The sequence below is a fragment of the Leptodactylus fuscus genome, chromosome 2, assembly GCF_031893055.1.
Source record: "Leptodactylus fuscus isolate aLepFus1 chromosome 2, aLepFus1.hap2, whole genome shotgun sequence".
Taxonomy (NCBI): Eukaryota; Metazoa; Chordata; class Amphibia; order Anura; family Leptodactylidae; genus Leptodactylus; species Leptodactylus fuscus.
This window is the reverse complement of record NC_134266.1, coordinates 261,828,978-261,856,866: the sequence shown is the minus strand read 5'-3', so window position 1 is coordinate 261,856,866 and position 27,889 is coordinate 261,828,978. Positions and strand designations below refer to the sequence as shown.

At 44.6% G+C, this 27,889-nt stretch overlaps 1 protein-coding gene across 1 annotated transcript in view; it reads left to right on the top strand.

Moving 5' to 3' along the window:
• The first annotated feature begins 1,575 nt into the window (after positions 1 to 1,575).
• Positions 1,576 to 27,889, top strand: part of AMOTL1 (angiomotin like 1) — a 98,300-nt gene continuing 71,986 nt past the window's right edge. The window contains exons 1-2 of the mRNA XM_075266106.1: positions 1,576 to 1,637; positions 17,700 to 17,811. Coding sequence (XP_075122207.1) covers positions 17,733 to 17,811 — 79 coding nt within the window. The 5' untranslated portion in view covers positions 1,576 to 1,637; positions 17,700 to 17,732. The remainder of the gene's footprint in view (positions 1,638 to 17,699; positions 17,812 to 27,889) is intronic.

Here is a 27,889-nt window from a genome sequence, read left to right as displayed (position 1 = left end):
TAGCTAACCTATCTATCTGCAGGGCTGGGGTCTGGTGACTCTAACGTATCTATCTGCAGGGCTGGGGTGATATGCTGGTTCTGGTGACAGTAACCTATCTATCTGCAGGGCTGGGGTGATATGCAGGTTCTGGTGACACTAACCTATCTATCTGCAGGGCTGGGGTGATATGCAGGTTCTAGTGACAGTAACCTATCTATCTGCAGGGCTGGGGTGATATGCTGGGTCTGGTGACAGTAACCTATCTATCTGCAGGACTGGGGTGATATGCTGGTTCTGGTGACACTAACCTATCTATCTACAGGGCTGGGGTGATATGCAGGTTCTGGTGACAGTAACCTATCTATCTGCAGGGCTGGGGTGATATGCAGGTTCTGGTGACAGTAACCTATCTATCTGCAGGGCTGGGGTGATATGCTGGTTCTGGTGACAGTAACCTATCTATCTGCAGGGCTGGGTGATATGCAGGTTCTGGTGACAGTAACCTATCTATCTGCAGGGCTGGGTGATATGCAGGTTCTGGTGACAGTAACCTATCTATCTGCAGGGCTGGGGTGATATGCTGATGCTGGTGACACTAACCTATCTATCTGCAGGGCTGGGGTGATATGCTGGGTCTGGTGACACTAACCTATCTATCTGCAGGGCTGGGTGATATGCTGGTTCTGGTGACAGTAACCTATCTATCTGCAGGGCTGGGGTGATATGCTGATGCTGGTGACACTAACCTATCTATCTGCAGGGCTGGGGTGATATGCTGGGTCTGGTGACACTAACCTATCTATCTGCAGGGCTGGGTGATATGCTGGGTCTGGTGACACTAACCTATCTATCTGCGGGGTATGTCCTTGCCCAGAAGAGGTGGCATTTAATGGTCCAGACACCTGCTGCGGCATTCGGGTGGGAAAATGAGAACATCTTAAGCTACTATTGAAGGTTATAATGGGCATCGACCAAATAATAACGATGCGGCCGACCCCACCAAACTCAAAACAAAGCCTCGTGTTTTTTGGGCTTTTTTTGTTCATAGGATATCGGTTTGCCTTTCGTGTAGTGTAAAGCCTCAATATACACGACCATGTGCAATGTTCGGGTCAGTAAAAACCGCACAGATGACACTCAGATTGGTACCCATGGTTTTCATTGACCCATACACTGAAATGAATGGACTGAGCTGCAAATACGGAAAGGTATAGGACCTAGTCCGTAATTTGCATTTCTTCTTTACGGCCCGGACACAGCTGCAAAAACTACAGCTGTGTGTATGGGGCCATTGACTTTTGTTGTCACGGTGCATCGAGTTATCAGATTCAAGTTGAAGGTTGCTCCATTTGTCATATACTAGATCGTCAGTATAGTTTGCTGTGTTGTGTATGGGATGCGGTCTGGCACAGCAGAGACCGGGGTATGTCTGGCAGCCGGGCAGCTGATGGCATGTCACAGCACGGTCGCCTCTTTTGAAATTCAGAGCAATCAGCGATTTCCAGGCCTTACGTAGTGAAAACTAAGCAAGTCCGGGCAATGGCTGCATATTTCCCAGCGAGACATCATCCAGTGCACTCACACAGCCCCGCGCCGCACACAGCACCAGCCTCCTCCTCGGCATCCACGTTTTTCTAGAAGACACCGCTGAAAAGGTAAAAGAAACTTTGCATTTTACGTAAATTCCATTCCAGGGGGGTTTTGCTGCTCAGTACCCGTGTCTATGGCTGTAGAGGTCACTGTTTTTGGCTCATTCTTAGTGCAACTTTACAGGTTGTAATAACGCTTACCGTATAGCAGTGCAAACAAGTGAGATCACGAGGCGCGAGGTACAAAAGGCCTTATGCCTCAGTCACATCAACCAATGAATTGTATTGTGTTACGTCGATTTTTCCTACCCCTAGATGCATCAAAGTTTCATTACTGTGAATTTACTATGTATGGATGTCTATTATTTGGCGTATGTTGCTATTGTGTTGTTAATCTTGTGTATTACAATGGCGGGTTTATATACAATCGGTGGAAAGCGTGTGACCGTGTGGGTGTTTTGTTTTTTTAGACCTTAAAGGGGTTGTCTAGGAATTACAGCTTTTTTTCCAGGAGGCTGAGGAAGGTAAAAAAACTCACCTGTCCCCCAGCTCCAGTGTCCCAGGCCACCGTCTGGTCCAGTGGTGCTGGGGGCTTGTTCTGGCGGAGGGTCCTCACCGCTTAGGCCATTCAGCGACCTAAGGAAAGGAACCGGGGCGTCACAGGCGACATATGCGAGTGACATCACGGGTCCTTTCCTTAGGCCACTAAGGGCGCTGGTTGGTCTCAGCAGTCACGTGCAGTGAGGACTTCTGCTGGAACAAGCCCCAGGGCACTGCTAAGGGAGCGTTCACACTACCGTCGGTGTCCGACATGTAGTGTCCGCTCAAAATTTGTCACGGACACTAGATGTGTCCGTGACACCTGTCATTCACTTGAATGTCCGTGACACCTGTCATTCACTTGAATGTCCGTGACACCTGTCATTCACTTGAATGGGCATTGGGTGCGTTCTTTTGCACTCCGTGCCCGTCCTTCCCTGTCTGCAAGAGAAGATGTCCGACTTCTCAAGCGGACAGAAAAACTCTGCATGCAGGATTCTTCTATCCGCTTGAGAAGTCGGACATCTTCTCTTGCGGACAGGGAAGGACGGGCACGGAGTGCAAAAGAACGCACCCGATGCCCATTCAAGTGAATGACAGGTGTCACGGACACATCTAGTGTCCGCTCCTAGTGTCCATGACAGATTTTGAGCGGACACTAGGAGCGGACACTACATGTCGGACACCGACGGTAGTGTGAACGCTCCCTAAACCAGACAGCGGACTGGGACAGAGAGCCGAGGACAATGGCGTATGGTTTTTAATGTTTTTTCCTGGACAACCCCTTCAAGGGGATTTGGCACTAGGACCGGTTCCTTTACAGTTATGGTATGTAAGCAGCCGGAATAATGTGCACAACTATGAGGGAGCCTTCACACGGAGTAAACACGCGTGTATTTTTGCAAAATACATGTGTAAAAGTAAGACTCCCATTGACTTCAATGATGTTTTTTACACGTGTAAAAATACGCCTGTAAAATGTGTGAAGGCTCCCTGAAATGACTCCATATGTGCCATATATTAGAGCTCATCTGTCACCATTGGGATCTTCCTATCGGTGACAAGTCAATGATATAGCTGTCCTTTCCCCTGTATAGTAAAGTCATGCAGCTTCCGGGGATCACCGGGTATGGTGGAGCCAGTGGTGAAAAACGGACAAAACAGTCTGTTTTTTCGATACCATTTTGCCTCTGTCTAGGAGCGTTCATCACAGATCCATCATAGACTTGTGTCTATTGAGGGATCCATGAAAATGGACAAAATAGGACAAGTTCCCTTTTATAACAGACCGTCAAAAACCCCATAGTCTGAATAGGTACACAGAGATCGGTGCTGCAGATTTATTATCATGTCTAAAAGAAAACCAGTCTTTGTTGCCCATTGTAACCAATCGCAGCGCAGCTTTCACTGTGTATTTTGCCTTTTGAAAATGAAAGCCGTGCTCCGATTGGTTGCTATGGGAAACAAAGACATGATAATAAACCTTGCCCCGATATCTTCTCAAAGCTGCCGGGTGGTGGCCGTTTCGTTGTTGGTTGTGATGGCCTCATTGCTCACTTGGAAACCCGATGGTTGGCACCAGGGCTTGTCTGTTCCATAAAATAGACAAGACCTGTGTCTGTGTTGTATTGTGGTGTTGTCTGTTACTCAGGTTCGACTGGTATGTCAGAGTATTAATGGATCCTCCAGCCCAGCAGAGTATTAGAGGATCTCCCACACCACCAGAGTATTAGAGGATCTCCCAGACCACCAGAGTATTAGAGGATCTCCCAGACCACCAGAGTATTAGATGATCTCCCAGACCACCACAGTATTAGAGGATCCTCTAGACCTCCAGAGTATTAGAGGATCTCCCAGACCACCAGAGTATTAGAGGATCCTCTAGACCTCCAGAGTATTAGAGGATCTCCCAGACCTCCAGAGTATTAGAGGATCCTCTAGACCTCCAGAGTATTAGAGGATCTCCCAGACCACCACAGTATTAGAGGATCCTCTACACATCCAGAGTATTAGAGGATCTCCCAGACCACCACAATACTAGAGGATCTCCCAGACCACCACAATACTAGAGGATCTCCCAGACCACCAGAGTATTAGAGGATCTCCCAGACCACCAGAGTATTAGAGGATCCTCTAGACCTCCAGAGTATTAGAGGATCTCCCAGACCACCAGAGTATTAGAGGATCCTCTAGACCTCCAGAGTATTAGAGGATCTCCCAGACCACTAGAGTATTAGAGGATCCTCTAGACCTCCAGAGTATTAGAGGATCCTCTAGACCTCCAGAGTATTAGAGGATCTCCCAGACCACCAGAGTAGTAGAGGATCCTCTAGACCTCCAGATTATTAGAGGATCTCCCAGACCACCAGAGTAGTAGAGCATCCTCTAGACCTCCAGAGTATTAGAGGATCCTCTAGACCTCCAGATTATTAGAGGATCTCCCAGACCACCAGAGTAGTAGAGCATCCTCTAGACCTCCAGAGTATTAGAGGATCCTCTAGACCTCCAGAGTATTAGAGGATCTCCCAGACCACTAGAGTATTAGAGGATCCTCTAGACCTCCAGAGTATTAGAGGATCTCCCAGACCTCCAGAGTATTAGAGGATCTCCCAGACCACCACAGTATTAGAGGATCCTCTAGACCTCCAGAGTATTAGAGGATCCCCCAATAGGTTCAGAATCCTACAAAAGATTGAGCATGAAAGAATCAGCAGAAGACAACCCCACTTCTCACTAGGATTTATTTCAATGTTACCTTTACAATCTAGGTGAACATTTCCTGACGCCTCCATAAGATCTGCCTTACCTCTATAAGACTTGGCTCCAGAACTTTAAGCCTTGAGGGTTGAATTCCTTCTTAAGTTCCATGACTCACAACTAGAGCAGTTACAACAACCGGTCTGACAAATCAGAACTGGTGCACTATGTATACAATGTGCAGTAAGACACTAAAATATGGTGAAAGGGTTCTGTGTGACCAAAGAGTTGTCTCACCATTGTATAAGTAGTCACATATGGACACAGGGCCAAGTACAAGGAACAAGCAGGGAAGGTAACTGCATAAGGAGGAGTTTGCACAGGGACATATTTAAGGAGGCCAACCCAAAATTTGTTGTCAATCATACATACTGTGTGTATGATTTAAGCCGTCACCAGGTCTGAGAAGCCCAATGACATACCTCATCTGTATAGTGCTGTCACCCTAAGTATTTTGTTGTTTGTTTGTTTTTTTTCATTCAAATCCATTAAGCCATTCCTCAGATATAAGCCGTTTTAGGGTTTACACAAGTTATGGTCTACTAGCCAAGTGGGCGGGAACACTGCCAGACATATTGCACACAGAGACCTCGCCTTCAGAGAAACTACAAGGTTATCGCCCACTTGATAGCAGATCCTAATTTGCATCAACACTAAAAGGGCTTATATCTTTGGAATAGCTGAACAGATTTAAATAAACCAAACAATAAAGTAGACAATAAGCATGACATAAGCAGTGATATCTCCACAGCAGAGACTCTGATTCACAAAGGGCAAACACTTTCATTCTGGTAACAGTAACCTATCTATCTGCAGGGCTGGGGTGGTATGCTGGATCTGTGCACCCATTGTACAAATACAGTGCTGCTGTGGACTTGTGTAGATAGATAGATAGATAGATAGATAGATAGATAGATAGATAGATAGATAGATAGATAGGAGATAGATAGATAGATAGATAGATAGATAGGAGATAGATAGATAGATAGATAGATAGATAGATAGATAGGAGATAGATAGATAGATAGATAGATAGATAGATAGATAGATAGGAGATAGATAGATAGATAGATAGGAGATAGATAGATAGATAGATAGATAGATAGATAGGAGATAGATAGATAGATAGGAGATAGATAGATAGATAGATAGATAGATAGATAGATAGATAGATAGATAGATAGATAGGAGATAGATAGATAGATAGATAGATAGATAGATAGATAGGAGATAGATAGATAGATAGATAGATAGATAGATAGATAGGAGATAGATAGATAGATAGATAGATAGGAGATAGATAGATAGATAGATAGATAGATAGATAGATAGATAGATAGATAGGAGATAGATAGATAGATAGATAGATAGATAGATAGATAGATAGGAGATAGATAGATAGATAGATAGATAGGAGATAGATACATAGATAGATAGATAGATAGATAGATAGATAGATAGATAGGAGATAGATAGATAGATAGATAGATAGGAGATAGATAGATAGATAGGAGATAGATAGATAGATAGTAGATAGATAGATAGATAGGAGATAGATAGATAGATAGATAGATAGATAGATAGATAGATAGATAGATAGATAGATAGAATTTGCTTCCTATAAACTTTCCAGAATTATGACAGATATAAAGAAGACATTTTTGATAGAATGATTCAATTTTCCCATTCCAGCTCTGATGTTGGACGTGTCCCTATTGATTATGTCACGTCACCTTTAATAAGGCCTTCACCTTGTGTCAGACATTACACTGAAATATTAGACAATTTAGAAGCCATAAATGTTTTACGGCCGTAGTCACACTCTATAAAACCCGCACACTCCCATATTGAGAGACGGTTGGCTTAGGTTATTTTTTATTGCTGGGTAAATGTAGCCCATATTTCACAGTGTTTTATGATAATTAGGACTTGTGCGAGGAGAGACTCCATACAGCAGTGGTTTATTGAGAACCTTAATGTGTTGGTTTATGGTAATTTGTGTAAATTGCTGTATAGTGGACACTTTATTCTAGTTGGCACTAAGTAATGGGTGCAGGTTATTAGGAAATGAGAAGGAACCGCATGATGAACTGGTCCACCTAGACATAGAAGGCTATAAACATGGTGTATAATGGGTACCTATGCCAGAAAAACCTGTTGTGATGTGTCAAATGTAGTGTTTGAGAGTCGAATTGGAATGGACATGAGTGACCCCACCATTGGACCAAAACCAAATGACGCAATAAAACGTGAAGCCGTGGCCTAGATCTTTCTATCTTCTGTGGTTTGCCATAACCTTTCCATATAAGTCTTTCCATCACGGAGAACGTTTCAACTTTTCTCGGTTTTGAGGATATGAGCTCTTACGGCTACATCGCAGTTGTTGACCTCTGTGGTCTTAATGATCATGATTGTGTTACCGCTCCAGGCAAAGGTTAAGAAGAAGTTGTACTCGGCATCCGGGTCACACTGAAACACATTGATCAAGTAGATGTCTTGTACACAATCCTTAATGTGAATTCCTTTAGGCTAATCTTTTTGTGAGACCAAAAAAAGTGCTGATTCCAGATGATAGGTTTAGCGAAGACTAGAATGACATCTGCTACAGTGTGATATGGAGGAGATGGAAATTTGTGGCATTGCTGACTTGCCACCAGGACCCTCAGAAGCATGGAGCAGATTCGAAGCATTCCAAAATTACAGACACTACAGTCTCTGAGGACGTCACCTCTTATTTCAAAAACAAGATGACAACATCAGCTTCAGTCCCCGCAAAATGTCTACGTTCATCCTGCTTCTTCACCGTTACTGATGAAACAATTTCCATTCTACTCTCCAAATCGCACCCCATCACCTAGGCACGTGACCCAATCCAACCAGGTCCTCAACCTTACCATTGTGTTTATCCCCATCACTAACCACTGGTGCCATCTCCTCTTCCCTTAAACATACAACCATCACTGTCCTCCTTAAGAAGCCATCCTTTGACCCATCCTCTCTGTCCAATAGTCACCCAATCTCTCTACTATTGTTACACAGTACAATCTGCTCCACAGTGGCCCCCACACAGTACAATCTGCTCCACAGTGGCCCACACACAGTATAATCTGTTCCACGGATGGGTGCCCAAAGAGAGGGCTCTCTCTGAGTGTCACCTCTGGCACCCGTGCCATAGGTTCGCCATCATGGGTCTAGGTGGTCAGATCTCAACAATTTGGGTGCATGGTTGTAGCTATGGGGTGGAGAAGGGGTAGATGTTGCTACCGTCACAGGAGGCTGAGGGCCCATTGCAGCAAAACGAGAAACCAATATTATACATGGTGGACCTGCTACAGATTTTGCATTGGGACTTGTGCTTATGCCACTAATGGGGTGCAAAGAGAGATGAGCGGTAGGTATGGAAGGTTCATCTTTATTAGGTCCTCATCAGTATCCGTGGAAGGACATCAAGGAGCCAAGATATGATTTTGGCTTGTCCAACTACGCCATTATTGGCAACATTATTTTAGGCAACATATAAACAAGTGGGGCCATGGGGTGTAAAGAGAAATGAATGGGGGGTATGTCAGCTCCACCTTTATTGGGTCCCTGTCAGTATCTGTTGTAGGACATCAGGGAGTCTTGATATGTTGTCTGCTTGTCCTCTGGGTCTCTCAGGCCCCTTTCACTTTCTGGAATTTGATACAAGGTTCCTCAAACAACATGTCTACCTTAAAATGTTCTCCCAACTCTCATCCAGCTCACTTCTTCCTGACTTCCGGCCTCACCACCGCACTGGGTCAGTAATGAACTACTAACTGAGAAAACCCAACAACGATATTCAATGATGCTCTTTCGAGACCGATCCTCTGCCAGGTGTAACAAACTCTTGGAATTACAGAACTTCTTTGGATCACTTTATACCTCATCATCTGAACAATTAATGTCCCATCTCCTTATCTTCCCCCATCTCTGTTGATGTCCTTCAAGGCTCTGTCTAGGGTCCCCTACTCTTCACTATCTATGCCATCAATATAGCCCAATTGTATTCACTACTTTTATGCTCACAACACTCGCCTTTACCTCTTGCCTAGACGTGACCTCTTTGTTGTCTCATTTTTCTTCTCCGACTTTATAAAACTGAACATGGAGATAAGAGAATTCACCATCTTTCCCCATTTCAATCAGTCCTCACCCCCGACTTATCAATTACTATTCGTAGCTCCACACTCTCTCCAGGCTCACAAGTCCGTTGCTTTGGGGTAACCTTTTATCCTGCCCCATCTACTGTACATCCAAGGTCTTCTGCTTTCTCCCACTTCCAACTAAAACTACTTCTTGAAAATCCTCAACCTCAGGTCGGCAAAAATACTTGTGCAAGCCCTCATCACCTCCCATCTAGATGACTCCAACACCCTTCTCTGCATCCTCTTAGCGAATGCTCTAGTTCCCCCCTGTCTACCCTTAACCCCATCCCCACCTCTCGCTACCCCTTGCCCTGAGAATTCAGTTCGAAATAGTCCATCCACATCTTATCCCCTCCAGACCGCTATGACCTAATCTTCCAAAACCTCCCTTGACTTACCGTAATCTCCGATCCTTATGCAAGATTTCTCCAGAACACCCCATAATATAATAGTCATTTCCCCAAGAAATCAGACTGTACCCTGCAATCGAAACATCCAACCCGAAGACCCACCTAATGAAAGTCTACAACCCGCTGCTGTCACTACATTACTATATGAGGATCTTCTACTTTCACCTATCCATCCCATTTCCCATGTAGATTGTGAGCCCACACGGGCAGGTTCCCTGTGCACATCCCTAAATTTATAGCTGTACTTTGTCTTAGCCATTGAGCGTTTGTAGAAAGCTGGATGGTGACCTGTACATGCGGCGTAATTGCAGCCATTAGTGGTTGTCACTCAACATCTGATACCGTGTAGGAGACCAATATATCTTCACACTTGAGGTCTCAGATGGGGAAGCCGCTCTTTTAAGATCAAAATGTTGTAAATTGCCTTTAATCCCCAGTTTCAGATGTCACCTTAGATGCCTGAACTCTTCTGACAGTCTTACATTACACAAGAGCTAATGGTGGACGCCCTCACTTAGCACCTGGGCGCAGGCAAAGACATGTTCCTTGTTGTAAGCTTTCAGGGCTGTCTAAAGCATAGCCAGATAAACAGCAGAGAGTGGAACGCGTGGTTCTGTGTAACGTTTTCCATAAAGCGTTCCAGTCTCTGTAATGCAAGACCTGGCTTTATACAAAACTGGAAAAGTGCAAGTGCTGCCCCGTGCCAAAACACATCTCAGCAACGTGCAGGACAGAGAAGTGAGAAATAAAGTCCTGGATTTGGGTGTTTCATGGCTTGGAAAATCCAATAATCCAACATGTCCAGATCACGATATACAATACTGAGCCCTGAAAATCAACTGGACATTTCAGTGGATTCATGAATGGAGTCGTAAAAGGGTTTTCCCATTGCACTGAATATTAGAATATGATTTCCTTACTTGGTCGCTGAGGGTCCCACTGTTGGGACCACCAATGGGACTAAAGCGAACCTGATGGCGAACCTTTTAGAGACCGAGTGCCCAAACTGCAACCCAAAATCCACTAATTTATCACAAAGTGCCAACACGGCAATTTAACTTTAATAATGTGCTGATCCACAATTGCACAATTGCACACAATTACAGACCTACAAAATATGGTCATACGAATGGGGCTTTATTGAGCTTTCTGCTCCACTGTGACCCCCACACAGTACAATCTGCTTCACAGTGACCCCCACACAGTACAATCTGCTCCACAGTGACCCACCACACAGTATAATCTGCTGCACAGTGGCCTCCACACAGTACAATCTGCTCCACAGTGATGCCCACACAGTCCAATCTACTTCACAGTGACCCCCACACAGTATAATCTGCTGCACATTGGTCCCCACACAGTACAATCTGCTCCTCAGTGACCACCCACACAGTATAATCTGCTGCACATTGGTCCCCACACAGTACAATCTGCTTCACAGTGGCCCCCACACAGTACAATTTTCTCCACACTGACCCCCCACACAGTACAATCTGCTCCACAGTGGCCCACACACAGTATAATCTGTTCCACGGATGGGTGCCCAAAGAGAGGGCTCTGAGTGCCACCTCTAGCCCCCATGCCATAGGTTCGCCATCATGGGTCTAGGTGGTCAGATCTCAACAATTTGGTTGCATGGTTGTAGCTATGGGGTGGAGAAGGGGTAGATGTTGCTACCGTCACAGGAGGCTGAGGGCCCATTGCAGCAAAATGAGAAACCAATATTATACATGGTGGACCTGCTACAGATTTTGAATTGGGACTTGGGGCAAAGAGAGATGAGCGGTAGGTATGGAAGGTTCACCTTTATTGGGTCCTCATCAGTATCCGTGGGAGGACATCAAGGAGCCAAGATATGTTTTTGGCTTGTCCAACCACGCCATTATTGGCGACATTATTTTAGGCAACATATCAACAAGTGGGGCCATGGGGGTGTAAAGAGAGATGAATGGGGGGTATGTCAGCTCCACCTTTATTGGGTCCCTGTCAGGACATCAGGGAGCCTTGATATTTTGTCCGCTTGTCCGATTTTGTTTCCCTTTCTGGAATTTGCTGAAAAACAAAGACTTTAGAGGTTTTGAGAATAAATACGTGACATGTCTGCGGCCTCTATAGGTCATGTGCTTGTGCTATGGACGTATCAGGTTTTGTAGAATAATGAACGCGTTTCAGTCCTTGTTTGCATTACGGATTGGAATGTGGTATGAAAGCTTCACATTGTGTGCACAAAGCCCAGCGCCACGCGTATTGTGCCTCGCCAGCAGTCACAGCTAAGCCTACAGACAGACATGCCCCTGCCTGTGCCCAGGTGCTAATGGAGGGTGTGCACAGTTTCCTGTTGTGTAATGTAATACTGTTAGAAGTATTCACAAGGATATCCTATGGGGCCGTGATAGTAGCGGAGGAGTACAACCTACTACAATCCAGTAAGACTGGGAACTAAAATATTACTCATTGTGGTAACTAAAAAATCCTTATTTAATATGCCCCCTGAGACGTCTGGATGTAAATATAGGAGGTGCCAAGGTGGCATTGGAGCCTAAGATGGTCAGTCCAACTAGAATTGCCAGGGTCTGCTGACATTAAGTTCTATTGTGGAAGCTGCAATATGGAGGACAATGGGGCCCCAGCCAAATCCTGTGGGAAGGAGAGCTGAAACCAGGCTTGTCATGTCCTTCTTACCTACTGACTGAGGGAACCTGAAATATACAACCCCCCTCCCCCTATACCTATACACCATTATAATAATGTTAGAATATCATATCAATATTATATAATGTTAGATATGACTCAGTGGTTAGCACTGCAGCACGGGAGTCCTGGGTTCAAATCCTTCCAAAGACAACATCTGCAAGGAGTTTGTATGTTCTCCCCGTGTTTGCGTGGGTTTCCTCTGGGCACTCCAAAAGACATACTGATAGGGAATGTAGAGCCCTATATGGGACAGTGACTGACAATATCTACAAAGCGCTGCGGAATATGATGGCGCTATATAAGTAAGCATAATAAATAAATAGATATGCTGTGACATCATTGTGTGTATTATCCCTGTACTGTGACATCACTGTGTGTATTATCCCTGTACTGTGACATCACTGTGTGTATTATCTCTGTACTGTGACATCACTGTGTGTATTATCTCTGTACTGTGACATCACTGTGTGTATTATCTCTGTACTGAGACATCACTGTGTGTATTATCCTGTACTGTGACATCACTGTGTGTATTATCTCTGTACTGAGACATCACTGTGTGTATTATCCTGTACTGTGACATCACTGTGTGTATTATCCCTGTACTGTGACATCACTGTGTGTATTATCTCTGTACTGTGACATCACTGTGTGTATTATCCCTGTACTGTGACATCACTGTGTGTATTATCCCTGTACTGTGACATCACTGTGTGTATTATCCCTGTACTGTGACATCACTGTGTGTATTATCCCTGTACTGTGACATCACTGTGTGTATTATCCCTGTACTGTGACATCACTGTGTGTATTATCCCTGTACTGTGACATCACTGTGTGTATTATCTCTGTACTGTGACATCACTGTGTGTATTATCTCTGTACTGTGACATCACTGTGTGTATTATCCCTGTACTGTGACATCACTGTGTGTATTATCCCTGTACTGTGACATCACTGTGTGTATTATCCCTGTACTGTGACATCACTGTGTGTATTATCTCTGTACTGTGACATCACTGTGTGTATTATCTCTGTACTGTGACATCACTGTGTGTATTATCCTGTACTGTGACATCACTGTGTGTATTATCCCTGTACTGTGACATCACTGTGTGTATTATCTCTGTACAGTGACATCACTGTGTGTATTATCCCTGTACTGTGACATCACTGTGTGTATTATCCTGTACTGTGACATTACTGTGTGTATTATCCTGTACTGTGACATCACTGTGTGTATTATCTCTGTACTGTGACATCACTGTGTGTATTATCTCTGTACTGTGACATCACTGTGTGTATTATCTCTGTACTGTGACATCACTGTGTGTATTATCTCTGTACTGAGACATCACTGCGTGTATTATCCTGTACTGTGACATCACTGTGTGTATTATCCTGTACTGTGACATCACTGTGTGTATTATCCTGTACTGTGACATCACTGTGTGTATTATCCTGTACTGTGACATCACTGTGTGTATTATCCCTGTACTGTGACATCACTGTGTGTATTATCCCTGTACTGTGACATCACTGTGTGTATTATCCCTGTACTGTGACATCACTGTGTGTGTTATCCCTGTACTGTGACATCACTGTGTGTATTATCTCTGTACTGTGACATCACTGTGTGTATTATCCCTGTACTGTGACATCACTGTGTGTGTTATCCCTGTACTGTGACATCACTGTGTGTATTATCCTGTACTGTGACATCACTGTGTGTATTATCCCTGTACTGTGACATCACTGTGTGTATTATCCCTGTACTGTGACATCACTGTGTGTATTATCTATGTACTGTGACATCACTGTGTGTATTATCCCTGTACTGTGACATCACTGTGTGTGTTATCCCTGTACTGTGACATCACTGTGTGTGTTATCCCTGTACTGTGACATCACTGTGTGTTATCCCTGTACTGTGACATCACTGTGTGTATTATCTCTGTACTGTGACATCACTGTGTGTATTATCTCTGTACTGTGACATCACTGTGTGTATTATCTCTGTACTGTGACATCACTGTGTGTATTATCCCTGTACTGTGACATCACTGTGTGTATTATCCCTGTACTGTGACATCACTGTGTGTATTATCCCTGTACTGTGACATCACTGTGTGTATTATCCCTGTACTGTGACATCACTGTGTGTATTATCTCTGTACTGTGACATCACTGTGTGTATTATCCCTGTACTATGACATCACTGTGTGTATTATCCCTGTACTGTGACATCACTGTGTGTATTATCTCTGTACTGTGACATCACTGTGTGTATTATCCCTGTACTGTGACATCACTGTGTGTATTATCTCTGTACTGTGACATCACTGTGTGTATTATCCTGTACTGTGACATCACTGAGTGTATTATCCTGTACTGTGACATCACTGTGTGTATTATCCCTGTACTGTGACATCACATTGTGTATTATCCCTGTACTGTGACATCACTGTGTGTATTATCCCTGTACTGTGACATCACTGTGTGTATTATCCTGTACTGTGACATCACTGTGTGTATTATCCCTGTACTGTGACATCACTGTGTGTATTATCCTGTACTGTGACATCACTGTGTGTATTATCTCTGTACTGGGACATCACTGTGTGTATTATCCCTGTACTGTGACATCACTGTGTGTATTATCCCTGTACTGTGACATCACTGTGTGTATTATCCTGTACTGTGACATCACTGTGTGTATTATCCCTGTACTGTGACATCACTGTGTGTATTATCTCTGTACTGTGACATCACTGTGTGTATTATCTCTGTACTGTGACATCACTGTGTGTATTATCTCTGTACTGTGACATTACTGTGTGTATTATCCCCGTACTGTGACATCACTGTGTGTATTATCCCCGTACTGTGACATCACTGTGTGTATTATCCCTGTACTGTGACATCACTGTGTGTATTATCTCTGTACTGTGACATCACTGTGTGTATTATCCCTGTACTGTGACATCACTGTGTGTATTATCCCTGTACTGTGACATCACTGTGTGTATTATCTCTGTACTGTGACATCACTGTGTGTATTATCCTGTACTGTGATATCACTGTGTGAATTATCTCTGTACTGTGACATCACTGTGTGTATTATCCTGTACTGTGACATCACTGTGTGTATTATCTCTGTACTGTGACATCACTGAGTGTATTATCCCTGTACTGTGACATCACTGTGTGTATTATCTCTGTACTGTGACATCACTGAGTGTATTATCCCTGTACTGTGACATCACTGTGTGTATTATCTCTGTACTGTGACATCACTGAGTGTATTATCCCTGTACTGTGACATCACTGTGTGTATTATCTCTGTATATAAAGGAGACCATATTAATCATGTACTTTTTAAGTAAGTAACTTGCTCCCTAACAATGCTGATGACAGAGTTGGGCTCCTCGGTAACTTGTTATGCCCCTAAGGATGGACATGTGATGGGGAGGATAACACATGGGGTTGGGGTCTTCAGTGTCAGTACGATGGTGACAGAAGTGTAACTTGAAGCTCCTAAGTCCGTTGCAGAATCTAATGGGGCCCCTTCCTTGTACCATTTAGAATAGTAGTAATAATAGGATTTTATGTCGCAGAAGAGCCTCAGGGTCCTCATTTAGGTTGTGTGTGTAGTTTTACATACCAAGTGAACATACTCCATATAGTACACACATCAATATGTCACCCACTCATTTATATGATAAGACAATGTTTATCTAGACCCCGCCATAGTTTGTGCCCCCTCACTGTCGCTCTCCTATATATCTGCTGCTCATATTTTACCATGTTCCTGCGCTCTGTTCTTGCAATGAATGGCGCCTATTGTTAGTCCAGACGTGACCTCTGACTAGTTGACTTTTTGACCTTTTGTGAATGAGGTCACCCAGACTAGCGGCTTCCTGAGCAATTAGAGGTAAGTAATTAGTTATACAGGTTACCTGGAGGAAGGAGGACATCCTCGCCATGTACACAGCACACAATAATACTGTGTTGCAGACGGTATTAAGAAATGTATTGTGCATTGTTTGTCCTGTGGTTACTTTGTGTCTCGGTATTCACATTCACTATTATTGGTACCTGTGCCAGGGGTATGAGGGTAGTCGGCGTAGGTGTGAGCACATGCCCTGGATCCTTAATGCATGAGTTATAACGGGCTGGGCTATGCCGGATTTACACTGTGGTTTGCAGATGTATCAGACGATGGCGGCTGATGTGGTGTCAAAGGGACAATGGTGTATTATTATTAATGCTCCCAGCCCCCTGATGCAAAATCTGCAATAGGACCCCCAACAATGATCAACAGTTTACAGTTAGGGTTGAGCCGATCTTGAGATTTCAGGATCGTTTTTAAAATCCAATTTTCCATTATTTTCCAGCCAATCCCGATCGTCAAATTTGCTCGATCACCAATCGGGATCCGATTTTTCCCGATCACTCAACCCTATGTACAGCCCTGCTGTCATATTACATTGCAGAAGGACTTTGGAGCCCGCTTAGGCCCAAAGGTCTGGGTGCAACTGCAACCTGTGCATATGCTCACCCCATAGTTACACTGCAAAATGCAACAAATCCCATTTGTAATTCATGGAGGATCCCACTCTATGACTCCTATAAGCCCTTCAAAGACTGAATGTGCCTTAGTAAGACAACACTTCTTGTTAAAAACTTTCCATAACAATAGACTGGTCACAAAGTGTCCCCCTGCTGGGACCCCTACTGATCAGCCATAGTCTGTTTGAAAACCTTGAGACTCCTGGGAAAGCCAGGTGAGTTGATGTCAAGTCCTCCAGAGAGGGAGACACTCTTTATAATCATTCTCTACTTTGGTCAAGAGTTGAGGATTCTGAACAGAGGACCCCTCTCTAGTAACCCCAAAGTCACTCATAGGGCATGCAAAAATAGACATCCTCTTCTGAAAGGTAAATCCACCTAGATGAACTATTACACAATACCAGCTCATGGTTTGCTGTAGGAGAGTGCAATCCTTTTGGTGATGTGTGGAGGCCTGCACCCAGGCGAAAACATCAGATGGAGGAGTAAGCCAGGTGCTTCTCTGGCCACTAATATACACCTTGATCCCTCAGAGCCCTGTTTATTACCTGTATGGAGGGCTGTAGTGGAGGCCAAAACTCTTGTTCCGCTGCCTCACCAGTTGATGGTCCAACACTTGGTCACCTGACCAACTCCACTCTACTCAATGGACCTGCCGCCTGAGGAGAGAGGAGTCTTTGACTTCACGGCTTTGGTGTATATTAGAAAAAGAACTTAACCATTTCAGAGAATGTACTGATAAGCTTTATTACTCCCTGGACAACCCATAAGACTTGAGGAAAAATGAGAAATTTAGATGAACCTTCAGAGACCAAGGGTCATAGAGCTTGCTTGGCCTTCACAAAAAAATGGTCCTAACCTCAACCGAATGCAGAGAATTCAGGAAAGACTTAGATCTATTTAGACTGATTATATGGCAGTGTACCACATACGATGTAACATCATGTTGGGTTCTCAAAATGTTAAGACAATTTCTTTGATTTCTTTAGGTGCCATAACACCAAGAGAGTTTTTGTAGGATCATGGATGAGCAATGGCTTCAAGATGAAATGGGCAGATTACCACACATGGGAATCTTTCACCGCATGGGATCCAGACGAGGTATGGTAGAGCTAGGACTACCCATGATTTTTCACAATTACGCCCATGTCCTGTGGTATTGATGTGACCTATTTCAAGTGGAACACTTTTTTAAACTAGCAATTCTAAAAAGAAGCCCTGTTATTTCCTTCATTGGCCTATTCTGTTGGATCATGATTAGAGATGAGCGAACAGTGTTCTATCGAACACGTGTTCGATCGGATATCAGGCTGTTCGATGTGTTCGATTCGAATCGAACATCACGTGGCAAACTCCAAAAAAATTTGATTCCCCTCCCACCTTCCCTGGCGCTTTTTTTGCACCAATAACAGCGCAGGGGAGGTGGGACAGGAACTACGACACCGGAGGCATCGAAAAAAATCGGAAAAAATCATTGGCTGCCGAAATCAGGTGACCTCCATTTTAGACGAATAGTGGATGTCAAATTCGGGTCATATGAGAATGTGAACTTTGTGACTAAGAGACAGGGATAGCTGTACAGGCAGGGATAGCTAGGGATAACCTTTATTTAGGTAGGAATGTTATTAAAAATAACTTTTTGGGGCTCTATCGGGTGTGTAATTGTGATTTTTGTGACATAAACTTTTTCCAATAGGAATGCATTGGACAGCGCTGATTGGCCAGAGTACGGAATTCGACCAATCAGCGCTGGCTCTGCTGGAGGAGGCGGAGTCTAAGATCGCTCCACACCAGTCTCCATTCAGGTCCGACTTTAGACTCCGCCTCCTCCGGCAGAGCCAGCGCTGATTGGCCGAAGGCTGGCCAATGCATTCCTATGGGAATGCAGAGACTTAGCAGTGCTGAGCCAGTTCTGCTCAACTACACCGTGTGCCGAGTGTCAAAAGAGGCTGAGAACTTCCAGCATCAATGGACTGGCACAAGACCGAACATGAAAGGTGGACAATGGAGCACTGGTAACAAGTGAATATGTTTTACTTCTTATTTTGCATCTGCCTTGGTGTCCCCTGTCCAATGTTGGTCCAAGGCTATGTCCTCTCCTCACTGGTTGATGGAACCATAAAAACTTTGGGTGCATATGGATCGCCACAAGATTTGCAGGATCTGGTGGAGCCACCATAAAAATATTTTAATTGCCCCCAATAAACTATTAACCCTTCTATTTCTGAAAGCATTCTTGCGTTGTTGAATTTGTCCACACGACCTAAATCTTTTGCACAGTAGCTGGATGTTGTTTTGCTTACTATGGTGGAATTCGTCCATATGTGCACTGTGGAGCCAGGAGGCCTGGTCTATACCTACCTAGTGAACTGTGATAAACCTGAAATGTTTGTGATGTGTTTGACTTTGCTGGAGGGTGTGAGATAAGCCCGAGGTTTCAATTCACAAACTGCAGCTAGACATGGCCTCGGGGCCTCCCTCGGGCACTTCCTTTCACATCAGTCATAGTTATATAAACTGAAATAATTGCCAACTTCCCGTTCATATCGCAACCAGAAGCAATATGAAGTTCACATAGTATAATGTGCGCATACATCAGCATAGGATGGGTTATCTATACAACAGAAGTTTATATTTGCAATATACAGTAGAGCGTTCGCACCCTGCAGGGTAACTGTACATGAAAGGAACACTAAGACCCCATTTCCTTCAACTTTTCTCCTAATCTCTACTAGCTTTGGTCCTAGTCTGTCTCATATCAAAAGTGTGTGAAATGTATAAGCAAATCTTCTCTGTGTGTCCTTCGAGATCAGTCATCTCCCCCTTGCTCCTTTTCTCAACCCTTTCTTGCCTTGTAAGACAGCTGGCTGCAGCAGGAGCCTCCCCCCACTGCTGTGTCTGCAGTAAGACTGGGAATGCTGATCCTTGTACCTTGACTAAATAGCAGCATAGCTTTTTATCTTATCTATTAGATGCCCTAACGAAATTGTGCTGGTGGGTCCTGCGCACCTACTAAATAGTCCCCTGGACTTTCAGAGACATGTATGGGATAATACACCATAGGATTTTTACCTGTTCATCCCTCTTAGCCATTTGCTAAAACATCATTTTATTCCTTAGACAGCCTACGGACCAAACAGTTATTCCTGCCAACCACCCCATACACATTCTCAGTACACCTGAGTGTGCATGTGTATAGGGTGTAGGGAGATGCAGGTGTTGCCAGACACCTCTGGCAATGGCTTATCTTTGGTAAAAACACAGGACTGGGCATGTTGAAATTCAACATGCCCAATCCTTATATCCTTCAACATCTGTTGTCGGGGACAGACAGTATGCCCTCATACACATTAGTTGTTGGCCTTGCTGACATCAGTAGGTTTTTCTGCCATTCATCTAGCTTGTATGGCCAGTTTAGGAGGGATGTTAAGACCTACTTTACATGATATATGTCTTAGCATGACGTTCTTCATCCAGTTCAGTCACAAGAAATATTCTGACTAGACTCCAGAAGTGATTTTGGGGCACCACCATTGAGTGGGTATGTTGATGTCATATACAGTAGAAGCTAATATAAGAAAACATCCTCTTTTCCTGTCTTAAAGGCAATCTTTCACAAGCCCCATACACCATCTGATCGGCGCTGTCACCCTTAACATTTTGGTGTTTTGTTTATCCAAATCTGTACAGCCATTCCAAAGCTATAAGCCCTTTTAGTGTTGAGTAGTATTACTGTGGTTCCTCTGGGGCGGGGTCTTTGTGTGCTGTATGTCATACAGTGTTACCACCCACTTGGCTAGTAGACGTTAATTTACATCAACACTAAAAGGGCTTATATCTTTGGAATGGCTGAACGGATTTGGATGAACAAAACATCAAAATGCTCAGAGTGACAGCGCCGATCATTTGATCTATGTCAGTGGGCTGTTCAGACTTGGTGACAGGTCCTCTATATATAATATTGCTGCAGAGGCAGTTCATGACGTCCGGTGCAAGTAGCTGAGGGAAGATTCCCTTGTTTTGTACTGCTCATTTTCCCTGCAGCATCCACTACTGGAGAAATATAGTATAACATGAAGTTATTGAAATGAGATCTGTCTATGTAATAATTGAATGGCCCAGGCACCAATGATACCCATAGGCCTCATTTAAAGGCATAGAGTTGTAGGCTACAAATCACTAGATTTTTTTATTTTTTTTTACATCACTGCCATCTATTGTGCCCACCTCACTTGATAAACACTGTGTGCCTCTGGCATGAGTACTGAGAAACGTCCTCCTCCAAACCTCCATTATACGTGGCAGATGTAAGGTACACACAACTGTACAAACAGTAATTCTCGGCCACATGCGGATGAGTTCTCGCCCCACTGCTGCCCCAAGCAAAGGAAAAACTAAATAATCTTTTCACACTTGAAGGAGGTTTATACTAGAAAGTAGTCGCTGAGAATACAAATCCCAGATGTCTCCGCGCAGCGTCTTGTATGATTCACAGAATAAAGTTTCTTTTGTAATTTGGCTAAGTCTGAAATACTTTGCTCCATATTCACACCGCACAAATACTGTAAAACCAACCTGTCGATCAACTGATCGCTGCACATCTGGCTTCAGTATCCCCCATTTATTTCCTCTGCAGCGGCCACTACAGGAAAAAAGAGGTATTACACAGTGGCCATTCAAATGAATGACTGAGTATGGTGATAGTTATTCTTCTTTGCATTTGTCATTTATCCATTGGATAGGTCATACATGATAGATCAGTTGGGGGTTGTCAAAAATTTGGAATGGAAAGGCAAAGCGTATGCTCGATGACCGCCCTATTCCTCCTAGCTGTGTGATTGATGGGGATCGTCATAGTCGGCAATGCAGGCAATGAACAAGTAAGGTTCATGAATGGGACAGAGCTGTAGCATGGCCATGGGACCGATGGAAATGATGTCACTTCCTTAGAAGAAGAAAGACACCATGTTTTCTAATCCTGATTAACCCTTTTAATCCTTTCCCAACATCCACCACAACAGTAAAGCGGATGTCGGGAGATTAAATATGGCGTCCGCTCAGGAGCTGAAGCACTGATCGTGGGCATCGTCTTCAGCGACCAAGTGTTCCTGTTTCATGGGCAATACACAGAGGGATGTCCCTCTATTACACCTCCTGGAAATGGATGACTAAAGTGACAACTGGGCTTACCAGTTTGCTAGGCTATTTCTTTATCTGTCGGGATAAAAGAACACCACGATTATCAAGGTTACCCTTTAACCTTGCCTTTAATTGTCTCTTGTGGATGGGATAACACAGGCCTGTATAACCTATGCGTAAGATTCCTGATCTGCTGCGAGTCAGGGCTACGAAATCGGTTTAATCTGATAAAAAGTCAGGCAGCCCACGGCCTGGCTCCGTGACGGACCCCCGGATTCAGCCATTGTCGGATCCCACGCCCCCACACAGGCCCCGATGGCGGCTCTTTGCGCTCGGTTCTCTTTAATCCACTCACTTAGGGTCGATTTTTCGATCAAAGTGCAGAGAGACAAAACAATGTATTTTTCTACTGATGTTTCTTTCATGTTTTAATAATTTAAGATGATAAAAGAATGTGGAGTTATTGCCGGATTTATCTGCCGCGGCTGTTGCTTGGCAACCGGCGAGAAAAAAGTAGAAAAAAGTGTAAATGTGTCTAACACTCATTTTTCCTTACTGACATGTGTGGGCAGACGGTTGCAAACTTAAAGGAACATGTCGTGAACCCGATTTTTTAAGATATTGAGTAATACAAAATATTCAATTTGTGAGATATTAGATTGGGTTTTCAGGTTTTTTTTTACTCCTAAAGTAGAATTACGTAAGAAAATGGAAAGTCTCGTCTGTCAGCAGCAGTCCTGCGTAATGGACCTGGAGTGTAAAAGGGGTGTGGTCTCAATTAAATGTGGGTGGGGCATATGGGTGTGGCCTAGGTCCATCCAAGTAACAGTAGTGTATATAATAATAATATAATATGTAATATAATAATAATATATAATAATATAATAAATAATTATAATAGATAATATAATGTTACAATAAATAAAATAATAATATAATAATAGTGTAATATAATGTAATCCTATCCTACTCATATTATACATGTGAAAGTTTGGATGTTTGTTCCTCTTTCACGCAAAAACGGTTGAATGGATTTGAATGAAATTGGGCACATAGATAGATTGTAACCTTGATTAACACATCGGCTACTTTGTATCCCGGTAAATGACATGGCATCACGACTGTTATGAATTTATGTTCACATACTATATTACACTGCTCTTGCAGCAGGTTATCTCAGGTCCCAGGGCTGTTATCTCTCTGTGTAAACACATGCTAACCCTCAGTGTGTATACACATTTGCATATTATCTGATCTGGTCCAGGCTGTGCTGACATGCTGACATGGGCAAACACCTTTAATTCAAATTGCCAGTTTGTTAATTTTAAACATGTCTGGAAAATGAAAATCTAATTTGTCGCAAATAGGACACGTTGATCCAGATTTGGAGTCGGGAAGAAATTTGGAAATTTGGAGTCGGGAAGAAATTTTTTCCCCTGAAATAGGGCAATTGGCAGGAGCCTCATGGGTTTTTTTGCCTTCCCCTGGATCAACACTGTAGGGATTGTAGGGTTATAGGTTGGACTTGATGGACTAATGTCTTTATCCAAGCTCATCAACTATGTATGTAACTATGTAAACAACGAAAGCTATGAAGCAAGCCAGAAGTCACAGATTTCTCCTCAAGCGGAGCTGAGGGGGATCATCGACGCCAACAACTCGCTCATTATATGGCATCCTAGTGAGCTGCTGAGATGCCGGAACAATAACAGACACGGTGCCAAGAACAACTTCAGTGCCAGACCAACTTCAGATTGTTAGGAGTATTTAGGTTCATTACTTTCTATTTTTCTTACCTGGGGAGTTTTTGGCTGCGCAGTGTCTGGGGTGGCATCCTGGCTCAACACACAGCCTCTCAGGTGGAGGGCATACAGAGGCAGGTGAGTAGCGCCCCTGTGGGTCGGCCTCTGGAGCCAAAAGTCAGCTTACCTGAACCCTTCCGAGGTAAGAGGTCAGATTTTTTCCGATTTCAAAGGGACTGTCTTTTGTATTTCCGGCTACGGCCGTTTTCCTCCGGTTCTGAGGTACAGAGAGTTGGGATTATTATTACTTTATTGAGAGATGATCCCCTCATCTGGGCACATTCGTTACCAGCCGACTCAGCTTGCTTACTAACTGTAGAGGCGTTTTTCTCCACAATGGGGTTACTGTATGACGACCCAGACAGGGTACGCACGGCTGAGTATAACCTACGACGTGTGGTGCAAGGGGATCACGCTATAGAGAAATATTGCACAGAGTTTCGTAGGTGGGCAGCAGAAGTACACTGGAATGACCCCGCTCTACTTAGTCAGTTTGAGACAGGGCTCTCGGACCAGGTTAAAGACCATCTAGTTTCTCACCCTGTTCCGGGAGATCTAGAGGAGGCCATGCAGCTGGCAATTAGAGTTGGACGGCGCCTCCGGGAGCGTGGAGACAAGAGTCCTAGGGGGGGTTAGCCCTCCTCAATTCTCTGTTTTTAGAGAGGACCCGGGGGACCAACCCATGCAGATTGGGGCCACTGTGCGAAGTGCTGGACCCAAGAGTGAAGGGTCCCGCACAGTACGCTGTTTTGTGTGTGGAGGGATGGGACATGTAGCAAGGGTATGCCCCTCCAGAGAATGGTTCGCCAAGGAGAGTAATAACCCCAGGTCTATTGAGGGTAAAGGGAGAAAACCTACTAAGGAGGGAGGTGTGCATATTTCCTGTACTCAGACTGCCGGGTTGACCCTTGAAGGATGGGTAAATGGGCAGAAGTGCCGGATTTTGGTTGATTGTGGTTCGGCAGTCAACCTTATTGACTCAGAGTTTTGTGAGCAATTAAGGGTGAGTCCTTTGGTCTTGGAGTCTCAGATACCGGTGTGGGCTATTGATAAGACCCCTCTACAGCAAGCTGTCATCTCCAAACAGGTGGAGGGTCTGGAGTTTATTGTGGGTGGCCACAGGGAAGAGATTGACTTGTTCTTGTTGTCTAAATTACCAGCACAAGTAGTGTTGGGGTGGCCCTGGCTGAAGCAGCATAACCCTATTATCAACTGGGAGACCGAGTCAGTAGTTTCTTGGGGGCAGGGGTGTAATGGTCGATGTCTGCCCATATCCGTTATGTCTTTGTCTATAGACAATTTGCCTCAAGAAATATGTGAGTTCAGAGAGGTCTTTGAGGAAAGGGCAGCCAAGACATTACCACCACATCGCACCTATGATTGCTCGATTAAATTTATACCAAATGCAGTGCTACCCAAGACACGGTTGTACAATCTCACTATTCCGGAGAGGGAGGCGCTCAAAGAGTATATTGAGGGGAGTCTAGAGGTGGGGCATATTCGCCCATCTAAGTCCCCAGTAGCAGTGGGGTTTTTCTTTGTAAAGAAGAAAGATGGAGGGTTGCGCCCTTGTTTGGATTTTAGGGAGATTAACAAAATCACGGTGCGGAATCCCTATCCCATTCCGTTGATCTCGGATCTATTCAGCCAGATTACGGGAGCCCGCTGGTTTAGTAAAATAGATTTACGTGGGGCGTATAACTTGCTGAGAATCAAGAAGGGAGATGAGTGGAAAACAGCGTTTAACACACCCCTAGGACACTTTGAGAATCTTGTGATGCCTTTCGGTCTAACCAATGCGCCTGCGTTTTTTCAGAATTTTATTAATGATGTTTTAAGTGCCGTCATAGGGAGGGGGGTTGTGGTCTATCTGGACGATATACTCATTTACACCCCGGATTTGGAGACTCATTGGGAGAGAGTGAGAGAGGTTTTAGATCTCCTGAGGGTTAACCAATTAAGTGCTAAGCTGGAGAAATGTGTGTTCACGGTCAATAAATTATGTTTCCTTGGCTATATCCTATCGGAAAAGGGATTCGAGATGGACCCTGAGAAGGTCAGGGCAGTCTTGGAGTGGCCGCGACCCGAGAACCTAAAGGCGGTCCAACGGTTCTTGGGGTTCTCCAACTATTATCGCCAGTTTATCAAGGGATTTTCTGAGGTTGTGAAACCTATCTCGGACTTGACTAAGAAGGGGGCTGACTGTGCTAAGTGGTCGCCAGAGGCGCTAGCTGCGTTTGAAGAACTGAAGAAGCGATTCTCGTCCGCTCCCATTTTGAGACAGCCGGATGAGAGGTTGGCCTTCCGAGTGGAGGTGGATGCCTCCTCGGTGGGGGTGGGAGCAGTACTTTCTCAGGAGTTCGAGGAGGGTACGCATCCCTGTGCCTTCTTTTCTAAGAAATTCTCTGCCTCTGAACGGAATTATGACATCGGAGATAGGGAACTACTGGCAATAAAACTAGCGTTCGAACATTGGCGTCATTTCCTGGAGGGGGCCAGAAGGCCAGTCCAGGTATTTACTGACCACAAGAATTTGGTTTATCTTGGGTCGGCGAAGAGATTAAATGCACGGCAGGCCAGATGGGCTCTATTTTTTGCGCGGTTCCATTTTACCGTGACTTATGTGCCGGGTTCAAAGAATGTTAAGGCTGATGCTTTATCCCGGTATATGTCGACTGAGGAGGAACGAGAGGCGCCTGCCACTATTCTTGGGGATGGAGTGGTGGTAGCAGTATTGGGCACGAAATTGGAGAAGGCCTTGATCGAAGCGCAACACGCTGCACCTTCCAAGATACCTAGAAACAAGCTTTTTGTCCCAACTACTCTCCGACAAAGTCTCCTGAGGGAGTATCACGAGTCGGTTCTTGCTGGTCACCCGGGGGTTTCAGAGACCATGAGATTGGTGTCTAGGAATTTTTGGTGGCCAGGGTGGAGTAAGGATGTCTTGCAGTTTGTTCAAAATTGTTCGGTCTGTGCAAGAGCCAAGGTGTCGCATACCCGTCCCCACGGTCTTCTACATCCATTGGAACCTCCTAAGGCACCTTGGACTCATCTGTCTATGGATTTCATCACGGGCCTTCCGGTGTCTAAGGGTTTCACGGTCATTTGGGTAGTCGTTGACCGCTTCACGAAAATGTGCCATTTGATCCCGTTTTCCAGGCTGCCATGTGCCAAGACACTATCAGAGGCGTTTATTAAAGAAATTGTAAGGTTGCATGGTCTTCCTGAGGAGATCGTTTCGGACAGGGGACCGCAATTTGTGGCTAAATTCTGGCGGGCTTTTTGCAGCAGGTTGGGAGTTACACTGTCGTTTTCCTCCGGGTTTCACCCAGAGTCTAACGGACAAACAGAGAGGAAGAATCAGGATGTGGAACAGTTTTTGAGGTGTTTTGTTCGAGAGAACCAGAATAATTGGGCTGCCTTTCTCCCCCTGGCAGAATTTTCCCTAAACAACCATGATTCCAATCCCACAGGTACCACACATTTTTTTTGCTCCGGTGGTAGACATCCTGTTTTCGGAGTATTTTCTTCCATTTCTTCCCCAGTTCCGGAGGAGGAGCTATTTTCTAAAAAGCTGCAAGGGGTATGGTCCCGTATCCGAGAGAATCTGGTGCGGGCGTCGCACCAGGCTAAGGTCCAGGCGGATCGGAAGAGAGGAGAGTTGCAGTTCTTCCCTGGTGAGATGGTTTGGTTGTCCACCAAGAATATCAGGTTGAAGGTTCCTAGCAAGAAGCTGGGTCCCAGGTTTGTGGGTCCTTTTAAGATCATCAAGATGGTAAATGAAGTGGCGGCGCAGCTGCAACTACCTAAAAGGTGGAAGATAAACCGGGTGTTCCATGTCTCCTTGTTAAAGAAGGCCAAGAAGGGAACGTCTCCAGTTAAGGTTCCACCAGTTTCTGAGTCCGGGGAGTATGAGATATCCCGAGTTCTGGATAGCAAATATGTTCGGGGGAAGCTACGGTATCTGGTGGCATGGAAGGGATACGGTCCTGAGGATAATTCTTGGGTCCTGGAGTCGGATATGTCAGCCCCCAGACTCGTGGAGAAATTCCACAAGGAGTTCCCGAAGAAGGATGCTCCTAGAGAATCCGGAGTCTTCTCCTTGAGGGGAGGATCCTGTTAGGAGTATTTAGGTTCATTACTTTCTATTTTTCTTACCTGGGGAGTTTTTGGCTGCGCAGTGTCTGGGGTGGCATCCTGGCGCTGCGGGGTTGTCCTGTCGTGGGTATTGGTGCACA